This window comes from Natator depressus, chromosome 6 (assembly GCF_965152275.1).
Source record: "Natator depressus isolate rNatDep1 chromosome 6, rNatDep2.hap1, whole genome shotgun sequence".
In the NCBI taxonomy this organism is placed as follows: domain Eukaryota; kingdom Metazoa; phylum Chordata; order Testudines; family Cheloniidae; genus Natator; species Natator depressus.
In genome coordinates, this window is record NC_134239.1 from 61,067,801 (window position 1) to 61,094,185 (window position 26,385).

At 38.4% G+C, this 26,385-nt stretch overlaps 1 protein-coding gene across 4 annotated transcripts in view; it reads left to right on the top strand.

Annotated features, from left to right (window-relative positions):
* The window catches only part of FUT8 (fucosyltransferase 8), a 285,280-nt gene that overhangs the window by 257,470 nt on the left and 1,425 nt on the right, over positions 1 to 26,385 (top strand). For all 4 annotated transcript variants that reach the window (XM_074957028.1, XM_074957027.1, XM_074957030.1 and 1 more), the window contains 3 exons: positions 12,776 to 13,022; positions 14,970 to 15,146; positions 20,534 to 20,684. In XM_074957028.1, coding sequence (XP_074813129.1) covers positions 12,776 to 13,022; positions 14,970 to 15,146; positions 20,534 to 20,684 — 575 coding nt within the window. The remainder of the gene's footprint in view (positions 1 to 12,775; positions 13,023 to 14,969; positions 15,147 to 20,533; positions 20,685 to 26,385) is intronic.

The window sequence follows — 26,385 nt, forward strand, 5'->3', positions numbered from 1 at the left end:
AAAACATTTCTGAAGAGAAACCCAACAAAAATACATAGAAAATTCAGAAGATAGAAACTAACTCTGTGTAAGATTTCACCCAACTGGCCATTTAATTTTAGAGAAAAACAGGAATTTCTACCCTATTGTAAACTGATTTTAGAACTCAGTCCTAATTATGAAGTCACTATCAGGTGCATCCATGATAATAATAATAGTTTCAAAATCATTAAAAGCAATGTGGGACACGTTCTTTCGCATGAAGCAAAGAAAACAAAAGCTTATTTTTGTTTCTTCTAAGCTATTTGGTACTTATGAAGCTGTATAGCTCACAAAGATGATGCATAATTTCCACTAGTCATTTTTTGTTGTCTGGTCTCTAAAGAGGTATATCAGAATATCATTGAGGTCAGTAAACCATGAACCAGTTGTCTTTGCAATACATGTGGAGTTGTCAGCAAGACAGTAAAGTTTCTTGAGAGAATTCAGCACAATCACTTTTACTGTGTGATATGCTAATTCTTAACAACATTCTTAACACTGTGCTGTGTTCATGTGATTGAATTTAGAGCTCTTCACTCTGTTGAGTTAAGGCTTCAAACAGGGAATAATAGATTTTTTTGGTTGTTACTTAAGTAGAGCTATAATGAGATTCATATGGAAGGTGACAGCTGCTCATTCAGCTCACAGAAACCCTTATCAGATGGAATATATTTTGGTTGTATTCTAACAAAAAAAAGAACTAAATCAAAACCCAGATTCATGCAATATTAATGTTCTTCTTATGGAAATCCAAAGCAGCATACCATACTGTTAAAAAAACTTCCAGCAAAAGTACTCCAACGTGCTGTACTTACAAATATTGATGAAGGACATAAATTCACACTGTGTAGAGGTCAAGCCCAGGAGTTTATTACGTACAGCGCTGACGGAGTGTCACCTTGCTTATTAGGCACTGTCAGTTAATTGATTACAATGGAATATATGGATTTTTTATGGGCGGGGGAAAGTGACGGGGTAGGCGGCCCCACTTCCCCAGATAGGTCTAGCAGCAAGACATGATAGCACAGTAGTCAATGGTCAAAGGTTACATAATGTCTTCGCCCATGGTCTCAAGTTAACAAATTAACATTTAACATTTAATTAGTACTTTAATAAATGTATTAGTATAAAATATATATGTTGAATTTAATTTGGGGTCCATAGGAATGAAGTAGCTGCTTTGATTGTTTAACAGATATGTATTTAGGGGTAAAAGCAAAGAAACCATGAAAGTATATGACAGGTTTCAGAGTAACAGTCGTGTTAGTCTGTATTCGCAAAAAGAAAAGGAGGACTTGTGGCACCTTAGAGACTAACCAATTTATTTGAGCATGAGCTTTCGTGAGCTACAGCTCACTTCATCGGATGCATCCGATGAAGTGAGCTGTAGCTCACGAAAGCTCATGCTCAAATAAATTGGTTAGTCTCTAAGGTGCCACAAGTCCTCCTTTTCTTCTTATGAAAGTATATGGCAATAGAGATTTGTTTTTCAAGTTGCTTATTTGTGTTTTAAGGCAGGCATTGGTCCCTGGAAAAGGGAGGTGGGTGGAGGCCATATCTTATACTGACATGCTTGAACCTTCCATAAACTCAAGGTTGGATGTGTGGGAAGAACATCTCCCTACAGAAGAAACTATTACAACAGAAACAGGGTTTCTTTGTTGTATTTGCAACTTTGAATAAGACACAGTTATTGCCTCAAACATCCGGCGTTTTGCTGACCGGGCATATTTTAGCAAAAGCGAGGTTATTTTTGGTTATTTTGCTTTCTCTTAGCTAATCACTATTTTCTAGGCCTCTGACCTCTAAACTCTGGACTTTGGGCCTGTACACAAATCCATATACCAGGTTATTACATTAGCAATGGATTTTAACCCTTCAACTGAGAAAGTGAATAGAGTGCTCAAACAGACTTTTCAATTAGCACTCAACTAGCTATGTTCATTGTTACTTGAAAAGGAGTTGAAATTTTGCCATGCAAATTAGTGAGTGCTCAGCTAACTGAAGAACTGAACTGAGTAGCGCTCTCAACCAGTGGTCAACTGGCAGGAAGTGAAACAGTATGGCTAAATGACAATATTCAAGAGGTTATTTGAGCCAAATTGATATCCTTCGTCCTTAAACGAAGTCAGTAGAAAAGAGCATAAACTGCAGCTTACTATACATAAGAATTAAATGAAGAGGACTAAAATGGAATTTGAAAAGCCAGTAGCCAAAGAGAATAAAAACAAACAACAAGAAAGTTCTCTAAGTATACTAGAATAAATTCTTTGAGAGGATCAGTAAGACCTCTGGGCTACCAGTGAATAAAGTAGGCAGTTAAGGAAGATAAGGGCATTGCAGAGTAGCAAAATCATATTTTACTTAAGTACCAGGTAAGTTGGTTGAAACAATAATTTAAAGATAGCATTATAAAACACATAGCTAATCATAATATGATATAAAGTGACCAGAATTTCTTCTGAAAATGAAAACTATGACTCACTAATCCCTTATAATTATTTGGACAAATCACCAAAATAGTGAAAAAAGGAGAGTCAGTTGACATAATATACATGGATTCTCAAAGCTTTTAACAAAGTCCCTTACAAGAGGAAACCAAGCAGTCATGTGGTAAGAGGCAAAGTTCTGTCATGGATTAGAAGCTGGCTAGGATACAGAAAACAAAGGTAAGAATAAATTAGCAATTTTCATCATGGCAAAAAGTTGACATAGGCACCACAAGGTTCTGTACTAGGACTGTTTTTTAAAATTTGTTTATTCATGCTGTAGAGAAGGAGATAAGTAGTGAGGTAGCAAAATTTCAAATGACACAAAATTATTTAGGTTAACCCAGACTGTAAGGAACTTCAAATACAAAACAAAGCTAGATAAATGAGCAATGAAATGGCCGATGAAACAGTATTTTTAAATACAAAATAATGTACACCGAAAGGAAAAATTTGACCTATGCATATAACTGTTTTTCTAAATTAACTGTAACAACTCAGGAGGAAGACAATGTAACTATGGACAAGACCTCTGCTCAATGTGAAGCAACAGTCAAAAAAGTAAAATGTTGGCATCCGTAAAGAATGGAATCAAAAATAATACTGAAAATGTTCAAAAGCCTTTATGTAAATGGTAAATCCTCACCTGCAATACTGTGTTCGGTATTGTATCTCAAAAAGTATAGTAGATATATAGAGGACTTAGGGACAGATGGTAAGGTTAGAAACTTGGTAAAACTTTCATATGAAGAGAGATGAAAAGATTTTGACTTTTTAAATTAGAGATCAGATAAATAAGAGGTGACATGATAAAGCTGTACAAAATAATGAGTGGTACAAAGAAGGTAAATTGGGAGCTCCTACTTTACTTTCCTAAGAATACAGGAACAAGGGGAAAGTTAATGAAACTGAATGTCATCAATTTTTAAACTGATAAAAGGAAAACTTTTTTTACACAACACTCAGTTTAGTCTGTGGAACTCATTGCCACAAAATATAATTGGAACCAAGAGGTTAAACAATTAAAAAAGGATTGAATACTTATTTTGCTAATGAGAATGTCCATTAATATATTTGGTAGGCTTATATGCAAAAATGTCAAGTTTGGAAGGGATATAAATTCTCCTGCCTCGTTGTATAAGACAACTCCAGCTGAAGATGTTAGAAATAAACTTCCAAATTGGAAGATTACTCCATAATTGCCCAATTTGTGTTTCTCCAGTAATAAGTATGTATGTACTTCTTATGTATGTAGCCACTATCAGAGACAGGAAGCTGGAATTGATGTGGTCTGATCTTGTATGGCAATTCTTATTCCTATCTGCTGTCAGTGCAGTCAAATGTTCTATAGTTCCAACAGTGGAACCCAAATCATGTTTTCTCTTATCTTGACCCTCTGCTTGGAGTAAGTCCTCATGCTCAGAGCACTATATTCATGTTTAGGGTTAAAAGTTTCAGTTCATGGCTCTTTGTGAAAAGACTGTATGGTATGGAAATGGAGAGCCACTTAGCCATTTAGGCTCTGATCCAGCTATGCACTTGAAGCACCTGAGTAGTCCAACTGAGTTCAGTGAGACTACTAATGCACTTAGAATTAAGCATGTGCTAAATGCCTTACTGAATTAAGGTTGGCCTGTGTGACATCGTTTTTAAATATTCCATTCCTGGGTCTTCGGGCAACTTCTGCCTGATTCGCTTATTATAGATAAACTACCCATTGCCTTCATCAAGAATAATGGAGCATATGCTATCCAACTTTTAGGACAGGATACAATATTTTTCATTGAATTTTTTGCCAACACTATTGGCTACTGTGCAAGAGTCACTTATCAAAATCCCTTCAACATTGATCTTTCAGAATGGATTCCCACCACTTGACACTGAACTGCCTTCTGGTGTATTATGCTATAATCTGAACTGTTTCATCTATTTATGAATTGGATTATAAACTCCTCTGGGCAGAGTCAGTCTATCCCACTGTTTATACATAACCAAACATATTGACCGTGCTTTTTTTAATGTCCAAATTGCAATCAAAGTATCAAAACATCATGGGTTATTTCCAGTGCCTATTCTGTGAAGTTATGTTGCTTTTCCTAATAGTCTAATAAGTAATGAACCTGTAGGATTTATATTACAGATGTTCCTCTCCATATTAAGATGTGATATATTCAGTGTTGAGTAAATATTTATGAAAGTACACTGTTGTTGAAATGGTCATTTAGCCAATCTAAGTTTTACTTAATAGTTGCCATCTATTAGGACAGGAAATCATTGCTTCAGCTTTTTTCATGGTTTTCCTTACACAGATTCAAAAATCTGATTTTTTTCATATTTCTTTTTAATATAATTAAAGGGGGTCTTTTCCAGACAGTTGCTGAGCAACTGTTACTTCCATTGATGCCAATGGCAATTTCAGATACTAAACACGTGTCAGAATCATGCTCTCACAAGGCATTACAGATTGCAAATAAAGATTTCTTCTCTGTGGCATTTTCTTTCTTCCTGGTTTTAGCTGGATCCCCTTAGTTGCTAACCCATTGATTTGCAAGCTTCTTTAAAGATTAGTTTGGTTGCTTTAACATACTGTGATACTGTAAATTTTTAACAATGCAATTTGTCTGTTTTATTTTCTTTCAAATACAAATAATTCATTAGTCAAATTCCCTGCTGGTGTAAACTGGTACAACTCCATTGAATTCAGTTGGAGTTACAGCAATTTATATCAGCAAACAATTTGGCTCAATCTTTTGAAAAGACTCTGGCTGCCCATTGGCTTGGCTGAGGTGTGAATTCTCTACTGTAGGACCCATCTTGGGACTCTTGCTCTCCACACAGTTCAGGACCAGTGGCATTCTGAGCAGATTTAACTCTACATGGCACCGGAAGAACCTATTGATGGTCTCTAAGCACAGCATAGTGTAAGTATTGTATACAGAAAGTCAGCTGGGGGCTACATTGGAAATTGGCTGCTCCGATAGAAGCAATGAATGAAAATCCAATTCACTTTAATATATCCTGCATCCCTGCATTGGGGAAGGTGATAATTGCTGGTGGGGTCAGTGAGAGAAACTCAGGATATGATATTTGAATCCTATTCAATCAACTAAAATAAAATCACACTTTACTTAGAATTTCCATTAAAGTTATTGAAAATGAACAAGAGGTCAGTTCCAGATTTGTAACAAAAATTGCCTATTGGACATTACTTTATATACCATTGGTTTTCTCGTGAGCAGTGCCAGAGAGCCAGTTTCCAGTCTCTTGTTCTCAATGGCAAAAGGAGGTGGGATTGACAGCACCATCTTTGGAAGATTGAATAATATTGACAACTCCAATACTCAGTCCTCAGGCAGAAGGATGATTTGCTGCATTATGATCTCTTGAGGGTGGAAGGGATCTTTAAGACTCCAAGTTGGATACTGAGGATCTCCTGAGAAAAATACTGCCAAGCATAAGTTTTGACTGTTACTCCTGGGGAAAATCTGTGCCACTGCGGCGCAGCAGAAAAATGCCCCCTCCCCGCAGATTCCCGTTGCTCCTTGCAGAAAATGGTTTCACTGGGGAAGCAAAGAGAAGTTGCACTGGTGCTCACTCACCCTTCCCGGCAGCTCAGACATTCTGTTCAGGCAGCCGGGGAGAGGTAAATCACTTGTGGGAGGGAGGTCCGGGGGTGCCCCGGGGCACCCAGGGACATTAGTCCCAGCTTGGAAGAAGGGAGGAGGATTGAGATAGAGTTCTTCCTCCCCCTCCCCTTCCCGGCACAAAGCCACCAGGGCTGGGTCAGATCAACCCCCAGAAACTTCTCCTGGCTGCAGGAATCTCTGTGGGAGGGGGGGAGTGGGGGGGGTGAGGCTCGGTGACGGGGGGAATCGAGCGGGGGTTGGATGCAGGGTCCTGGTGATGCGGTCAGGGGAAGCAACTCCCCTCCCTGCACCCGGAACACCCCCCCAAAGCCCCCCCTCTCACATCAGGAACCCCCCTCACCCAGAACCCACTCCACTAATCCCCCTGAACCCCCTCCCCCCCACTGAGTCTCGCCCCCTGCCTCAGGAGCCTCCCACACCCAGACCCCTACCCTACTGAGCTCCAACTAGCTACACCCGGACCCCCCAGTCCTCCCCACTGAGCCCTAACCACCTTCACCTGGACTCCCCTGCAGAGTCCCATTCCCCCTGCACCCAGAACCCCACACTGAGCACCTGTGCATCCAGATTCCCCCACCCTCCAGGCCTCCCACTAAGCTGCTAGTGTCCAGATTATGCCACACAGAACCCTGGTACTCTTGAGGGAATTCTTCACCAAAAAATTTAAAATTTTAAAATTCTGCAAAGTTCTGCATATTTTATTTGTCAAAATAACACAAATACAATAACAATATAATCCCACCATTTTCGATTATTTGCTGACACGTATTTTGAAATAAATTACCAAAATAATTGAAAATGGTGTGATTATACTCTGTTATTTTGATGAATAAAATATGCAGAATTTTGCAGAATTTTAAAATATTGTGTGCAGAATTTTTAATTTTGGGCACAGAATTCCCTCAAGAGGATAGTATGTAATATAAAAAAATCTTAGAGTATTTGACTCAGCTGTAAAATTTCTGCACAGAGTTTGTGGTATATTCAAAGGGCTAAATTTAGTCTCTACTATAATAGTGTAAGAACTTGGCCTTGAAATTCATAATTGCAGAACAATTAAACATTAGGAAATTAATCCTACATCTGCCTACACAATGTATGCAGGTGGAGTAGATGGATGTTGAGACTTTTTCCATACCAGTTTGGGGGAGGGTCACAGATAACTAACCATATGGTGCATATGGCCCTAAATCCTGCCACCAGTTTCACACAGAACAAAAATATTTATCCGTCCCCTTTGCACACCAACTTTGTACCATCGTGGAAAGGAAAGGAAAAAAGGTTTGGTGTAGAACTACGGAGTTGTGGTCATGGGTGGGTTTTCTTGTTCCCAGCCAACAGGTCACAATTTTGATGTATTGTGACCATTTTTTTAAATATAAACACTACTGTACCCTTGCAGGCAATTCTATAAATCACACTTGAAGCATCTGGTGATGAGTGGGATGGGCAATAGAACTGTCACCTGCTCTGATGCCTATGTGTTCCTCACACAGAGGAGTATCTTCTCCTTCATTACACCATTTTGTTTTGCTGAGTCTATCTGCCAAATGATTTTTTTAAAAATTGAATAAAAACCAACAGTTAGTCTCTATTTCATCACCCACAATGATGGAAGAGACAAATTTAAAGTAGAATGTTATCAACGGGATACCACTACTGCACGTTCCTCCATTTTATTTTTCTTCAAGTGGTTCTGATGATTTCACAGGGGAATGTTTCAGGCAAAGAGCTATGATTCTGAATTAGGTGGCTTATGTATCTTGCTTAACCTTAGAAAAACCTAAAATGACATAACACATTTTGAAAACGGACTCCTGAAATAATAATGACCTTATGTATTTAATTTTAGTTTTGCAGTTGGTTATGTGCATTGTCTCTTGCAAAAAAGCACTGCTCGAGTGAGAATTTACAATTGGGTTTTCTTACGTACATTAATCACTCTATATCAGGAAAATAATTTATATTATGATATGTTACATTTTAGACTAACACATGTGAAATGATAACTGGATTTGTACAATGTTCCATGCAGCATTCTAAGTTTTAAAAAAAATTATTCAAGGATACCATTTGCACAGGATTTCCTATCTTGGAACTTGTGCTTCCAGGAACTAGGAATTCATGTGCATTCTAGCTTAACAAGAATGTGGAGGGTGTTGCAAGTACATCTGACGTTCCTTGTGAAGGTGATGTAATTCATTTTACTGAGCCTATCATCTTGCCAACAATTTCCCCTTTGTCGTTATAAGTAGATTAAACCTTGAGAAAGTCTATCCAGCTTCTTGTTTCACTTTCCACCAACTCAATAGGTGTTTCTGTAACTAAAATTAACATGTCTAATGTTATGTCTACACTTGTACACTTCCCTGGGTACTTGTCTGTGTACTGCTAGCACATGTATCCCATACCTGTGACAAGTGTCCACATTGCTGAGCAGGGCATCAGTACAGGCTGTACACAGGGTCATATCCATATCCATACAGCCCTTTTTCAGTATGTGACATTTAGCACTACCATTTCAGAAGTGGTATCACAGAGTCCTGTGTGTCATAGGAGATGCTCTGGCAATCACCTCGCTGCGTGTTGCTGGTACTATCCACCACATTCACGTATTTTGCAACTGCAGCTCCCACTTATCTCTCCATTCTGCCAAACAACACTGGAGACATGCAACAAGTATATGATGATGTGGGTCTGCTACCGCTTGCTGGACAAATGTTCATGCAGTACATTACTGGATACAGGATGGAATTGGTCCAGAAAACTTTGAGATGGTGAAGGTGGCTGATCCAGAGATGGAATGAAAATCCACTGTGGTCCCAAGGAACAGATGGGTCGAGTGCTGAGATTGCATTGGTATGCCCATGAGTGGACCACCGCTTCTGGTCCCAGAGAACCAGTATAATGGGACCACATAATCTTGGAAACCTGGAATTATAACTAATGGGTGTAGAACTTCAGATTGAGGAAGCAGACCTTCATCAAGATGTTTGAGGAGCTTGCATTAACCCTCCAGCAGCAGACCACTCCCATTTCAGAAATCCAGACCCGTGTTATGAATTTGTTTCTTTTTGTTTGGCTGAAGAATACTCCTTGGGCCTACCCAGAAGCCCACCTTCTAAATATTAAAAAATAAAACCCAAATGAGAAATTAAAAAACTCTCTGGAGTGGGACTGATTTGCTCCAGGCCCCCACCACCAGAGAGGAAAATGCTGAGCCCCCTGAGGCGAGGGAGATGCCTAGCCACAATATATACATTGAACATAAAGCTAAAATGGTTTGTAACAGGAAGAAATTGGGAGGGGAGAGGTCAAATTCCTTGGGAAGTGAGTAGACGAATGATTGTGGACACATCTTGTAGCCCTTCCTCTTCCTCTCTTATCTCTGAAGTGCTGCTTCTGCACTACGACCAGAATGGGTTCCCTGACGGCATCTTTGTCTGAAGAGTCATTTCTGACCTCTCAGAGAAGACTGATTGGAAATGTTATAGAGAGAGCTCAGTACTAGTGGTGATGGAATGTGAGAGGGGTATTGCACTCAACGGTCGGTACACCAGAAAGCCATAGTCTGAAAACTATAGTGTGTTTCCAGGTGCAATTCACTGCTCTGCAGAATGCCTGTATAAGGCTGCGCTCTTTTTAAAATGCACTTCAGCACTGTTTTGAGGACAACACTCTTTTGTTAGTCTCCTAACCTCAATGGAGATTAAAGCATGAGGTTTCACAGCCTTTTTAAAACTTTAAAAAAAATATTACTTTTATAATGACAGTGAGTTTCGCGGTCTAATTTTGTGTTATGAGAAAAAGTATGCCCTTCGATTAGTTTTCCATTTGCCACCTTTCAATTTTATTTAATGGCACCTTGTTCTTGTATTTTGAGATCCACTTGCTTAATGTTATTCAAAATTCAATATTTTGTATATTTTATAATAGTGAACTGTTATTGATCTTTTCTCTAAAGTAAACTTATCAGTCTTTTCAGTCTCTCTTCATATAAGAGCTCATTTCTGAATCCCATTTACTTCTGCGAAATCCTCTTAGAGATGGGGTGACCAGTACTGAATACAGTGTTCCAGATGAGGGTGAAACACCGATTTATAGTGGCATCGAATGGCATAAGGTACACGAGTATAAGCCCAGTTATAGTGTTATAACTGCATCTATACTAGGATAATTTTGCTAGTTTAGCTAAACCAGTATAACTGTACTGGCAGAACCGTCCTACTGTAGCAGGTTATAAGTGTGTTGTTCTATTTTCAATTATCAGTTCAATAACTTTATCAGATACAAGTTAAAACGTAGTTCTATACAGTATAAGACTCATATCCAAAGAAGATACAGGTTCCTATCTAAAAGTCATGAGTAATAATTATTTGCAGCTACATAATTTGTAGGCTTCTTTCCAGAAAACATTAATTGAAAATAACCTCACCTAAACCAACCAGCTCCTGATTAAAGTTCTGCATCTCATAGAGGTTACTGCTGTTATTCCTGAACCTTGACTGCCAGCTTTGATGTACTCTACAGTACCAGTGAAAAAATTCTTGCAGCTTGCCTTTTAATCATGCAGTAAATGTCATGTTCATGGGCTTCGTTTTACACGTGTACTGAAATGAATTTTACATACACACAGAACAGTTGCAACCAAGGGAATTTTCTAATAACCCCTTTTACTGAATAAGACACAGGTTAATTATTCTTACTTACACCAAATAGATTTTGTCAGCCCATTAGCCATCTTAATAGTTGACAACTATTCTCTGATCATTTTAACTTCCAAACCTTCATAGAATACTTTATTCTTAGTACTGAAAAAGTATTTTTACCACGTTTGTTTCTAATGGCTTAAGCTGAAAATATGCTTATCCTCTGAACCACTCATAAAGCATTCTTTCTGTAGTGGTCCAGTGATCAGCTTTCACTGTGCTGCACTGGAATCCATTGCAGATGATGACAGCGTCTTTTGTGAGTTGATCAGCCCACTAGAAATGCATATCTAAATCTTTCATTGTTTAAAAATTAAAATGTATGGTACTGTATTCTGATGCTTCTAATTTTCTGATCATCGTTGCTTTTGTTCAGCTCTGGGAACATCAGAAATGTGGACACTTTTATTCTTTTTTGAAAGTTTAGTCTAAGAGAATATTTAATGGAATTAGTTTTGTCCTAATAGTGGTGCCCCAGATCTAAAATAGCTCTGGTTTTGCCCTGGCATTTAGCTGTCAGTGATGCAGCCCAATGTGTGTACAAACCAATTCTGTTATAATTAATATTTAAAAGAAGGCAAATTCATGCATGTATATACAATGTGCATTTGATTGTCTCCCTCTCTCCTACTCCTTGGTATGCTACTCATCATAAATTGTAAGCTCTTCAGAGTAAGGGCTTGTCTTCCTCTGTACAGCAACTAGCTCAACAGAGCTACAATCATGACTGGGGCTTCTGGGTTCAACTGTAATATAAACATTAAATAATAGTATATGGAAAATTTTGATAAGTGACCTACATTGAGAGCTGTCCCCATATTGAAACACCGCAGGAATTCGTGGTTGCATTTTTCTGTCATCCAGTTCTTGCTGTGTGAAATAATGTTTTTGATTTATTTTTAAACACTCAACTTCATTCTGATCATTCGGAATTGCAAGGAATGTCCAAGTAGACCGAGAAGCACAATAGTGATATTTTAGAGGGTTTGTTGGTCTCTTGCAGTGGTTCTCAAACTTTTTTTTCCCACGGACCACTTGAAAATTGCTGAGGGTCTCAGCAGACCACTTAATGATCTTTCCAAATGTTGTTTGTATCGTTAGCTAACTATTGTAAAGCGCTTTGGATAAAAGCACCATATAAAAAAAAACCTTAATGATTAACATTTTTTGTTCTACAAAAAAAGCGCACAACTCATATTTTAATATCAGTAGTCTTACCTTTCCAATGCGATGGATGTGCCTCTCCCCGCCGCTGCAGCCCCCGAGCTGGGGCTGGGAAAGAGGGCCATCTCTCCCCGGCAGCCACAGTCCTGGAGCTGAGGAAAGTCACCTCTTTCTCTGGCTGCCACAGCCCTGCACATCCCAAATTCCCCCCATCCCCTCTTCTCACCCCACTTCCCCCTCCCACCTACACCCTACTCCCCCAAGGCCACCACCTCACCTTACATATGTGTCTTCTCCAGGGTCCAGGCACCTAATTAGTGGAGCCACACCTGCACGGCTCCACTAATTAGGGTGGCCCTTTATTCTCTTGTGTGTGGCTGCCCAGGCATGCACCTCAGAGGGAACTATCCGCAGACCACCTGAATGGAGCTCGCTGACCACTGGTGGTCCAAGGACCACAGTTTGAGAACCTCTGGTCTATTGTATATATAATCAGCCTAATAACAATGAAGAGACATTCTGGTGGCATAGGTTGTTAGAAGCACAAAAAATGGCATAATATTAATCCATTATTATAAATAAAGATTCAACAAAAATAGAAAGGGGGTTCATTAGCCTCATTGTTAACAAGTTGAAAATGCTGTTCTGGTAATCCATCTGGAATGTTACATATTCTCGTATATCTCATATGTAGATTGTTATTGAACTGAAACTCTTGGTTCATCCTATTTGTATTCTGGTACAGGTGAAGCAAATGATAAGAATGTTCAGGTGGTGGAACTTCCCATCGTTGACAGCCTACACCCACGACCACCTTATTTGCCATTGGCTGTCCCAGAAGACCTGGCTGATAGACTAATTCGTGTCCATGGGGATCCTGCGGTGTGGTGGGTCTCGCAGTTTGTCAAATATTTGATTCGCCCACAGCCATGGCTAGAAAAGGAAATCGAAGAAGCAACAAGGAAACTTGGTTTCAAACATCCAGTTATTGGGTAGGAATTTTATTTTGGTGTTTGCCAAGAAATTGTACATCATAAATGTTTATTGCACATCATAAATGTTAGCTATAAATAAATTTCCAAAATATGATAGATACAAAACCAGACTCCACATATTTAGAAATCTTATATCAATCATTTTACACTGTATTACAGTTGCTTACTTCTATGTTGTTAGGTGCACAGCTGAGCATCAGTTCTCTCCTAACCGCTTCAATGCCTCTGGTGATCACATCTCATACAAATAGAATTTAAAGATAATATCTCCAATTCTCTGGTCTGGTTTATTAATATACAAATTATATGCCAATAATTTACAATAAATCTATATTCCTATAATCTTCCCATCTGTGTCTCTACTTAGGTGTCCAAAGCCCTTCTGCTAGGGCCTGCAAATACTTTTTTCCTCTCTTTTATCAGGGTTCACAACATTGCTTCTACCCCTTGACTACAGATGTCCTTTACAACCTTCTCAATAGGTTCTGAATAGTCTTCTTTGCTCCTCTTGGCTCTAGGGGTCCTCACCAGTTGAAGGCAAACCCTGGCCTGCTCAGTGGCTTCTGGCCCAACGTCCACTCAAGCTCCTTCATAGAATAGAATCATAGAATCTTCCCTGGGCCCTTGCCAAGAGAGACCTAAAAACCACACCTGTTTTCCTTCAGGTCTTCCAGTAGAGAGGCTCCATGTCTTTCTCCCATTGATACCATAGCTTGACTTTTATAACCTGCATCATCTCCGAGGAGGCTTTGGTTTCAGCAGACTTCCTGGAGACTAGAAGTACCAGAATATCTGCTTTCAAAGCGTTATGGCCCTGTTACAGGTGTGATAGGCTGCACCTGACCTTAAAGGACAAGCATGCTCTGTTACACCTATGCTAATAGCTGAAATTTCTCCTTGCCCCTGCATTGCTCCCTCTAGATTTTCCCATCAGACTGGACATGCAGACTGCATAGCCAGCTGCCAGGAAACCTGTAAAAACATGATATTTTAAAATATTGAGCAAGGAAAGAAAATATTGTCTGTTGTGGAGTAAACTAACTAGTCCATATGAGGGCAATGAATGTACCTTTTCATGCCACGCCTGTTGGTTTTAATCTCCTTGAATTCCTGAATAGTATCTGAAGCCATTTATTTGTCATGGGATAGATCACTTGTTTGGAATATAATGTCCATAGATTTTTAATGGAAGTATCTGACAAATCCTAAAAGGTGTTACAATTGATGCAGTTCTGATGAGGACAAATAAGGTTCCATTTAAAACCCAAAAGAGAAATGCTTGGAGCACTATACAGAAAATTGGAATTACTTGGCAGTGTTTTGACTTAGTAAAAGGTAGGAGGGGACAAGCATATCTTAAAAATGCACTTCCTTTTGAGACCAGAGAAAATGTAATACTGTTAGTCCTGACAGCTCATATATAGTTTTCCTGAAGAAATTTAAATTGTACACTGTGGCAACTAAATAAAACCTGCTAGGTGTATGTATGTAGAAAAGATCAAAGGAAGGTCAGCCTCAGCTTACTCAGTAGCAGAGACTTGGAGAGGTTTGCAGAACTGTAGCTCTAAGATTCCACAGTGACAGATATGGAGCATATTAGCATTTCGCCTCCAAAAATAATAATTATATTCTGTTTTTAAGGGCAGGATGGTAGTTACTTCCCATGGTGTTACATAACAAATCTAGTATGTCCTGTGGTTCCTGGCATATTTCAGACTTTGCAATTAGTATTTCACATTTGGTGAATATTTGTCTGTAGACACTATTGATTTTTAATCCTTTTTCATTTTATTTAGTGGTTCATTTTAAGGCTCATCTGAGTACCATAATGGGGCAAAAATGTTTATTCTAAGATAAAATCTAAATTTCAATTGCCAAACTGTCTATTATAAAAAATATAAAAGATTTACAAGTTGAATCCCAAGTGTCTGCCTTTCTTTTCAGTGTTCACGTCCGAAGGACAGACAAAGTGGGAACAGAGGCAGCATTTCATCCCATTGAAGAGTACATGGTACATGTTGAAGAACGTTTCCAGCTTCTTGCCCGCAGAATGCATATAGACAAAAAACGGGTTTATTTGGCTACCGATGACCCTTCGCTACTACAAGAGGCAAAATCCAAGTAAGATTAATTATATTTGCATTATATAGATGTGCAATGGAAATGTTCGGGTCAGTTAGGAAGAGTTCTACAATTCCTGACCTTTGTGGGTACAATTCTTAATGTAGGTATTTCAACATAGTATCTGTGGTTTAATTTATACAGTTGAGATTACAATTCAACTTTCACTATAGCCCTTCTTGTAATTTGTTGATCATTTTCTCAGAAATTTTTTGGTTGTGGCTGAATCTTTCCATGTTTGGCCTCAGCTCATCGGTAAGACTTTGTAAATTGAGCATAATCTCTTCGGCCATTTAAAAATAATTTATATTTTTAGTATTATAAAGCAGAAAAAGAGGAAAATATTTAAAAATAAATACAATCTTGAGCACATTATGCTTTTTTTAAACTTTCAACTTCCGTTGCATTGCACAAACTGTCTCTCTCCTTTTCAATTTTAATTTTCCCAGCACATCTGGAGATTTTCCAGAGCACTTCACTGTTGTTTCCTTACTCCCACTACATTAAATTAAAACATTTTTTTTTGCCATGTAATGGCTGTAGTTTGTCTTGCAAAAACATCAGCATTAGTAACTTCTAAATCCATTAAACCACTCTGTTCCAACACACTGAAGCTTGAATTAGTCCCTCAACTGTGCTGTAGTTTCAGTCTCATCCAAGGTCAATGGTCTCTGAAGGAAGATAACATTTTAAAAAGTATCCCCTCCCCAAAAAGCAAATAAAACCCTCTGTTTCTGAATGCAGTGTGAGGAGATTTATAATGAAGCTTAAATGAACTACCAGAAACTGATAACTATGAGTGGGGAAGAAATAATGCATACAGATAATCCAATATGAAGAAAGCTTTGAGATGCCAGTTTTAATTATTTTGCTTGATTATCACAATCTGGTCCTTCGGCTTTACAGTGAAGAGGAGTGGTTGATAATTTCTTCAGAAAGACAGAGACCCTAAGGAATCCTGTATTATATTCTGATGCTTTTAACTAGCCAGATTGAATTGAAGAGCTGACAGAATACTATAAGGTGATTCGAAATCAAATTCATGAAATGGAGGTTGCCCAGATTCGGAAACATCTAGAAACCTGGGATTCCTGAACAAATGGAGACAGGAAAAAATGAGAGGTTCTCTTCTGAATAGACTTATGTAATTACAAGGGGCTAGAAGATTCCACTGTGTGCAGTGAAGCTCAAGTTAACAAGAAATTGAAATAGATTTAAAGTATGAAATGCGATCTTTCTGTTTTAAGTCACAATTCTCTGTGGTACACAGAGTTTACTGTGGTGGGGTTGAACACTGTAGGATTTCTGGGAGCATTTACAGAAATTCACAAGTGTTCCTTTGAAAATCAACAAGTTATTTGGAATCTCTTCCACTTGAACCCACCTTCTTAAAAAGTGTTGATCCTGCTGTGAAAGAGTAAACGGCTTCTGAATCTCTGAAGTAGGTGGCAGGTTACCTTATGCTGACAAAAGTGAGCTGGCTCTATAGAGAGAGAGAGAGAGAATCTAGAATATGGCCTAAGCAGTACTAAAGTAAGAACCTTGGGGAGAAGACTTGAGCTGAACTTTTAAGTTATTGTTAGTTTTGTTTGTAACTAAAGCAAAATCCCAGGAAATGAGGTGAGGTTTTGACTCTATATGGTATGTAGACTTTGTTCTAGAATAGGTTGAGGAAAGTCACCTGCTCTTAGTGCTTCTGGTGACAAGAACTTGTAATGGGGTGTGTCAGTATCATCATGTTATCCCCATAATATCATAGTAACAGATCACACAGAATGTATGTTCAACTGCAGGATATTCAAATTTACACATTCCTTTTGCAAGATGCCCTTGTTATGCTGTATAAGAAGGGATTGATAATGACAGTTATCTGGATTCTGAAAGTGATTTTGTGAGATTTGGCTTTTTATAAGTTCCACAAAAGTCTGTTGATGTACTATATAGGTCAAAAAAGTTCCGATTACAGAGAAATTGTATTCTTTTTTTTTTCTGACAAATAAAATTCAAAAGTATTGCTCTTGCTGTTTTTACACTTTTTCTGTATAAAAGCATGCTGACAAGCTAAACTCACATTAGCAAAACAAATAAAATATATTTTAAACAATAATAGTATTATCTAGGGCTGTCAAGCAATTAAAAAATTTAATCGCGATTAATTGCGGGATTAATCGCACTGTTAAACAATAATAGAATGCCATTTATTTAAATATTTTTGATGTTTTCTACATTTTCAGATATATTGATTTCAATTACAACACAAACTACAAAGTGTACAGTGCTCACTTTATATTTATTTTTGATTACAAGTATTTGCACTGTAAAAAAACTAAAGAAATAGTATTTTTCAATTCACTCAATACAAGTACTGTCGTGCAATCTCTTTATCATGAAAGTTGAACATACAAATATAGAATTATGCACAAACAACCCTGCATTCAAAAATAAAACAATGTACAATTTTAGAGCCTGCAAGTCCACTCAGTCCTCCTCCTTGTTCAGCCTATCGCTCAGACAAACAAGTTCGTTTACATTTGCAGGAGATAATGCTGTCCACTTCTTGTTTACAGTGTCACCTGAAAGTGAGAACAGGCGTTTGCATGACACTGTTGTAGCCGGCGTTGCAAGATATTTACATGCCAGATGCACTGAGGATTTATATGTCCCTTCATGCTTCAACCACCATTCCAGGGGACATGCGTCCATACTGACGACGGGTTCTGCTCAATAACAATCCAAAGCAGTGCATACCGACGCATGTTCATTTTCATTATCTGAGTCAGATGCCACCAGCAGAAAGTTGATTTCTTTTTCGGTGGTTCGGGTTCTGTAGTTTCCGCATCAGAGTGTTGCTTTTTTAAGACTTCTGAAAGCATGCTCCACACCTCGTCCCTCTGAGATTTTGGAAGGCACTTCAGATTCTTAAGCCTTGGGTCGAGTGCTGTAGCTATCTTTAGAAATCTCACATTGGTACCTTTTTTGCGTTTTGTCAGATCTGTAGTGAAAGTGTTCTTAAAATGAACAACATGTGCTGGGTCATCATCTGAGACTGCTATAACATGAAATATATGGCAGAATGCGGGTAAAACAACAGGGGACATACAATTCTCCCCCAAGGAGTTCAGTCACAGTTTTAATCAACACATTCTTTTAATGAGCATCATCAGCAGGGAAGCATGTCCTCTGGAACAGTGGCCGAAGCATGAAGAGGCATACAAATGTTTAGCATATCTGGCAAGTAAATACCTTACAATGCTGGCTACAAAAGTGCCATGCAAATGCCTGTTCTCTCTTCAGGTGGCATTGTAAATAAGAAGAAGGAAGCATTACTTCCTGTAAATATAAACAAACTTGTTTGTCTTAGCGATTGGCTGAACAAGAAGTAGGAACGAGTAGGCTCTGAAGTTTTACATAGGTTCTGGGTTTTTTTGTTTGTTTTTTTTTGCTACATAACTGCACTCAAAAACAAATCTCTATTTGTAAGTTGCCGTTTCACAGTAAAGCGATTGCACTACAGTACTAGTATGAGGTGAATTGAAAAATACTATTTCTTTTGTTTATCGTTTTTACTCTGCAAATATTTATAATAAACAATATACACTTTGATTTCAATTACAACACAGAATACAATATATATGAAAAGTAGAAAAACATCCAAAATATTTAATAAATTTCAATTGGTATTCTATTAACAGTATGATTAATCATGATTAATTTTTTAAATCATGATTCATTTTTTTAGTTAATCGTGTGCGTTAACTGCAATTAATCGACAGCCCTAGTATTATCATCTACTGTATTTTGAGCAGTAGTGCAACATTGGCAGAAGCTGTTGGACACAATGGGGAAGACAAGAAGAAAAATAGTGCTAGTTACAGCTCCTCTCTCTCTCTCTCTCTGACATAGATATGACCCCTATTTCCTGTCATACGTGGCCTTGTCTATTTCTCTTCAGGAGCAGCAGCAGCATCTTCTCAAAATTGAGAGTTTCTTCCTTTTTTCATCTAACCTCTGTTTCCACATTCTATGTATAACCAAGTCTATCTTTAAAACTGAGTCATTAACTCTGGAGTGTTTTCCATGAATATATTCATTTTTATGTTGAAACAAATGTTTCCTTCAAGACACAAAATTCTAATTAAATCTCCCCCAAAGCCAGATGCTTCAAACAACGTATTTAAGAGCAAATAAAACTCTTGTTTTGTGCAATATCAGCTGTTGACATTAGACAAAGGATTTTCCCTGTCTCAATGGCCACAGCTAGTTAATTTTGGAGAGAAAAGCCTCCTTGTGTATGACCTGTTTCACCTTTGAAGAAAATTGCTCTAGTAGTTCTTACGTTGTGAGGGTTTAAATTCTGCATATTCCCACCAAATAGGGCTTGATATTTAAGTGTCCCCTGATATATAAAACAAAGTGTGTTTGAAGATTCTAACTTCAGTCATTGTCCAAGCACTTGGAGCTAATCTCTCTTACTCTGAGCTATGCTTAGCACAGGAGAAGGGAAGGTACTAAGAAAGCCAGTTATAGCACCTTGATTCTGGACCAGCAGCTGCTCTGGCCCCAGTGTTAGGGGCTGCTCTAAATTATGAACTCTTGATACTGTAGGTACCATTAATTCATATAACTAGACTGTTAACTATATGATTGAATGACTCACTATTTACTCCATTAGTATCATACTTAACACATTACCCTGTAATTACTATAAAGTTATACATTTTGATAAATGCACTTAGTTAAAAAAATCCAATAATTGGCAGGTTAAATCCAATAATTGGCAGGGGTATGCTTCATAATTACACTGTAACTATAGTTGAACAGTGCTGTAATTTAAATCACTTTGTTATAAAGTGAAATTGATTTTTTTCAGTTTCTGCTTATTTGTTTATTTGTCAGACCCTATCACCAGTAATTGATTTCCATATGGAATGCTCAAATTAAAAGCCTCCAAGAAAGAATGGTAGTAAATATGGCTAAAAGTATACTAAAATCAAAACACAGTGCCATACTATCTACCTATCTTAGGGTTTCATCCTGGTGCCCATTCGTATAGTATGAGTGCGTTCCACATAAAATCAGTAGACATAACAAAGTCCCTAGTCGACCACATGGAGTCTCTGGCCCTTCTCTCTTTACAGGGTCAAAACTCTGCTTGGTGAAGGGTTTTTGGTGGTGGTGGGGAGCAGGGGGGAAGGAGGCCTTGCGAGGTGGTAAAGGGGAGGACAGAGGGCTAAAATCCTAGAGTGGTCAAAAAGGCAATGGTAAATTCTCTGTAAAAGAGAATTGTGACTTAAAACTGCTTGCTCTTACAATTAAGTTGGTGCTTCCGGTTTGTAAAATTTTAATTTTAAGGCTTTGATATTAACTGTAGATTATATTTTTTCCAGATATCCAAATTATGAATTTATCAGTGATAACTCCATATCTTGGTCAGCTGGACTTCATAATCGATACACTGAAAACTCACTGCGGGGTGTTATTCTGGATATCCACTTTCTGTCTCAGGCAGACTTCCTGGTCTGTACGTTTTCGTCACAGGTAAACTGCAATGTAACAGCTAAATATACATTACATCAGTCAATTCTTTTAAAAGTCTGAGTGTTTTTTACTTAATGCTAGCTAGTACATCTGTAGTACCATGTTCTCAGTGTTTTGTAGTGAAAATTTCATGAAAGAATTAAAAGATTCCATATAAGATTATCTGTATATTGAACTATTTGCTAGCACTGGTTGATTACACCTCCTCCACTGAAGTCAGCCATTGTAGTTGTTTAATGCACTTGGCTTAGGGCATTTAAAAGAAGCAGAAGGTAATTAGGCTTGTATAATACTCTATGATTTTGCATACAGTCAGTAGATAACCCAAATCTATCCTTTTCTGCACTTCAGTGCGCTGATATTGAGAGGTTTAAACACCTCAGCCTTTGGCCTCAGTTGATTACTTCATAGGATTCAGAGGAGGGGAAAGGAAGAAATGAAATTCCTCTTCAGGGTCAATTACATTTCCACGAGGCCAGAAGCAGTACAGTAAATTTACATTGTATCCATTGTAATCCACTCAGATTTGTTGTGCGAATAATTACATGCTATAGGCTTGTTTTCTTGAGTAGCTTTACGAAGCAGTTCAGTCCAGTGGGAATATGAATGATACAATAGTTATTGTGGTATTTTCTGTTCTATTATATGTAAATATAATTTCATGGATCATGATAAATTCTTAAGGATTTTAAAACACAAATAGTATAGTAAAAGCAGTGTGTTCTCACTGGCATGATGCTCCATCTGATCCAAAAGACATCAGTTCAGGCAGATGGATATCTGTGAAAAAGCTAAAAGGTGTAATTAAAATCAGACAAAGGTCCTACTGCTGTCACTTATGCTCTTAAATGGCAGTACTGATCAGAGAGAATTCAGTTGTGGATATTGGCAGAATAGGCCAACATGATTTTGTTGTTACATTGATACACAGGCATAATACTAATGAGTGCTGAAATCACTTTAGGAGGCAAATATCCTGCACAACTTCAAAATACAGATTACCTTCTGCACCCTAACAATAATTAAACATACAATAACCCAATATCAATATAAATACTAATATAAAAATAAATTAACTCTGACAGAAATAATGAAATGGAGGTAACAATTTGTCAGAGCCAGCAGACAATAACTAAATACAGAAAACAATTTATCAGAGCCAGCAGACAATAACTAAATACAGAAAAGCCTCTCATCCCCAAATTATACCTCATTCCTTCCCCCCAAATTATGCCCTCAAACCTCCCCCAAAATCCAGTCAAACAAATGTTTTTTTCAGCCTATTCTGAAAGTCATCAAATTCAGGCTATTTCAGACCAAGGCAGGAGGAACTCTCAGAGCCCCAACCAAGAATATCCTGTCAGCAGCGCTCTCTCTTTTTTATAAAAAGGGTGATCCAGCTTGAGTGTCTCCACTGACTACAGCTGTGGCAGTATGTCTTGGAGGGAGAGGCAATCCTCAGTTAGACGGGTCCTAGGTCCTTCTGAGCATTATAGGTCATGACAAACATCTTAAATGCTACGCAGAGGTCCACAGGTAAACAGTGCAAATCTCAGTGCCATGTGCTCCCTGCTAAATGCTCCAATCAGTAAGCATTCTGTAATATGTAAATATTATGCTGGTACAGAATATTTCTATGAAACAATAGCCATAAAATGGGTTGTTTTCCAAAATGAATGAACAGATATAATTTAACAGATAGAGATGGATAGATGAGTTGCACATAACATAAAAAGCTGTGGGATGGAATTCAAAGCTTCCCATTACATATATTCACTTCATCTGTTGTGTATTTAACATTTCCTTAGGGGTGGAAAGGTTTGCTTCTGCTATTAAGGTGGCATAACTGACAAAATGGTATGGCCATTTATTTCAATATTTGTTTAAATGGCAGTTTCATACTGCAGCAAATGTGTCAACTTTCACTGTCAAGCATGAGGTTTTGCAAGAAGACATTATCAGTCTTTTTCAGCAAATTGATTCTTCCAGTCTACACTGTAGGGCTACTGATTTTACAATTGCTAGCATGCTGGAAATATCAAAAACATTTAATTCATTTATAAAGGGAGCAGACTTTCATATAAAATGGTTGAGCATCTGCTCTAGATGCTGATGCTTGAGAGTAATGGTTGGTAAATGTGTGAACTGAGGACCACATTGCTGTTCTACAAATTTAAATGATTGCAACTCTGCTGAAGGAGGCTGCTAAGATAGCTTGGGCTCTGGTAGAATGAGCAATCACCCTACTTGGTAGCTGTAATTTATCGATGATGTAAGAAATCTTGATACATGATCCATTTGGATAATATCTTAGAGGAGATTGGTCTACATTTTGATGCATTCCCATATGCTATGAAGAGTCTAGGAGATTTTCTGAATGATCTTTTTCTGCTAAGATAGTACAACAGGGCTCTTCTGACATCTAGGGTATGTAACTTTGCCTCATCTGGGGATGAGCAAGGCCTGGAAATAAATATAGGTATGTGTGTATTTGATTAATATGAAAGAGCAAGACAATTTTAGGGATAAATCTAGGGTGAGGTTGTATAATTACCCTATCTGCATGGAATATTGTATATGATGGGTTAGACATGAGCGCCTAGATCTCACTCACTTTATGCGCAGAAATGATTGCCACCAGAAATGCCACTTTGCTTGATAAATGATGGAGGGAGCAAGATGTCAGAGGCTCAAATGAGAGCTCCATAAATGAAGGAGGGACTAAGTTTAAGACCCAAGAAAATTGTATTTGTATTACTGGTGGATACATGTGCAATAAGCCCATAAGAAATCTTTTGATTTCTCATCAGTTGTATGAGAAAACACCAAAGAACCTTGAATAGGAGGATAAAAGGCTGCCAGGTGAACTTTGATCGAGTTCAATGAAAGTCTTGAGTGTTTTAGCAATAGAAGATAGTCCAGGATTAATGGAGTAGATCCCCAAAGAGGATCAGATTGTTTTGACTGCATTCATAGGAAAAAACATTTCCAAATACATTTTCCTAGTCTGGACTTCATTGGAACATTGAATAATGTTAACCAGAGAGTCTCCTGGCTGTGAGGTGAAGAGACATTTGGTCCAGCTGGACTCTGTTTCCCGAATCTGGAGTCATTAAGTCCAGTAGAAATGGGAGAGCTATGAACTGATGATTGGAGAGATACCAAAACTGACAAGGCCATGCTGGGGCCACAAGGATCATCTGAGTCCTGTCCTGCTTCATGTTACTTAGAACCCTGAGAATTAAAGGAAAAACAGAAAATGCATAGCCCAGGTGATGTGACTAGGAGATTAGAAATTCATCTGCTAGAGCACCCTTACTCTGACCCCCTCAAGAGCAAAACAGAGGGTGTTTTTTGAGATCTGTTTTTGGAAAACCCCATGTTTGGAAGATGTTTCACCACTGACTCCTTTAGAGACCATTTGTGAGTGGATCAGCTTTTCCTGCTTCGTTAATCTGCCAGACCATTTTATTCCCCTGGGAGATGTATCACTATGAGATCTATGCAATGATTGATGCATCATTCCCAGAGCAGAACGGCTTCTTGACAAAGGAGTCTGATTTTGCTCCTCCCCAGCTGTGGAGTTGTCAAAATCTGCACAGCTTGGTTTCTCAACAGTGATAGGAATGATTTTCAAGTGAAGCAAATCACTCTGAGCTTCAACACATTTATATGAGCTGATCGATCTGCAAAGTTCGATATGTCATGCATCTGGAATTGACCCAGATGCACACTGCAGCAGCTTGTGGATCCATCTGGTGACTAATGTCTGGGTGGGAGATATATCTACAAACGATGTCTGTCTCTAACCACCAACAGAGGGACAAGAGATTCTACTGAGGGATCGTGACTTGCCAGTTCATTCTGTAAGTGATTGGATGATAAACTGGTCTGATCCAAGAATTAAGAAATCTCAGCCTCAATCTGGCAAAAGGCATCACTTGGAGTCTAGGAGAGTTGAAGTTGGCGTCACCTGGAGTCTAGGAGTCTAGGGTTGGTACGGCAATAGATGAGATTTCTTTAGGTTAATTTTTAGTCCTAAGTCTGAGAACTGGCACAGAATCAATCTCACTGAGTTTGGAGACCTGCTGGACTGATTACCCTTGGATTAACTAATCATCAAGGTATGGATACACATAAATACCTTGCTGATGTAAATGAGCAATTACCACTGATAGGCATTTCATAAAATCCCAAAATGCAGCTGAGAGATCTGCAAGATCCAGCGGTCTGATGTTATTTTGGTCAAGGCATTCCTGAAAAAAGAGAGGCAGAAAGTGGGGTGGGGAGAAAGGAAGGTATACAGATCCACATAGGTTGGTTCAGTATCCTTGACCAAAGCATCAAATTTGTTGTTTCTGTGAGTGAGATAGTTGAGAAGCCAATGAAGAAATCGCTTTCCACTTTAGGAACCTTTGTCCCTTCCTACACTGATTTGGTTGTACAAGGGCATAGATGATTGAGAGCTCTGTTGAGAGCTATACTGAGGTTTATGCTTTTTTATTTTAAAATTGGATGTATGAATTCCCAAAGATCTAAGCATGGTCTGAGACTCTCTTAAAAAGTGCAGTGTGTAATCCATTTTTGGATTAAATAGCTCTTGTCTATCAAACAGTAAATCCTGTACCACATTCTGTACTTCTGCAGGGAATCCTGAGGCAGATAACCTGGGGTCTTTCCTCCTGGCAATAGCAGTAGCCATTGATCTAGCCCCTGGGTCTGCAGAGTGTAAAGTAGCTTGAAGACAGGTTCTGATGGTGAGATGATCCTCTGACCAAATTGATTTAAACTCCTCTTAAGTCAGGGGGTACCTTGTTAGAAAATAACTCTTCTTTGTCCCACTGAATATAATTATATTTGGTCACCATGGCTAAGTAGTTTGTGATTCTAACTTTAAGCCAAGCCATAGCATGTACTTTCCACCCAAAGAGATCTACTTCTTTTATCTTTATCTCAAGGGACAGATGTGTACACTTGTTTGGATTGTTCATTCACTGCAGTGACAACAAGATGAAGGGGGGTGATGGATGTGAATAGAAATATTCAAATCCCTAAGGGGAGGACCTGATACTTTCACTCAACTCTTTCTGAAGTTGCTGAAATAAATGCTGGAGTATCCCACAACAACTTAGTGGGGTTCAAGAATTCCTCTCAGTTAGATTTCAAGTCAGGTCTTGGAATAGAGTCAGCATTGGTGGTGCTGGTGGATGACACCTGTCCTGTCCACGGAGAATGTCCATGCCTACGCTCCTGGGACTGTCTGTGGCTTTTGATATCACTGAATACCACTGTTTCATCTCAGTGACATAGTAAGGAATAATGGAAAAGTACTCAAATGCTTCTAATCCTCTCTTGCAATCACTAATGCCTTCACCACATTCCTTCACCTCCAGAGCATTCATCTCTGGCACCCCACAAAGCTTGATTTTCTTTCCTATCTTTTTTAACTTCTGCATGAACCATTGGGGAGGTTTGTGAGATACGATGTTCTACATGCTAGTAGCATGCAAATGACACCTAGTTCTGTCTCCTTTACCTCATATAAAAATATGTTGCTGAGATGAAACAGTGGTATGCTGACTCTATTCCAGGACCTGACTTGAAACCTAACTGAGAGTGGTCCATGATATTGACAGTGGATAAGTAAAGCCTTTGATTAATGTTTTGTTTGAGTAAAAGCTCTAAATCCTGTGGTGGAGGG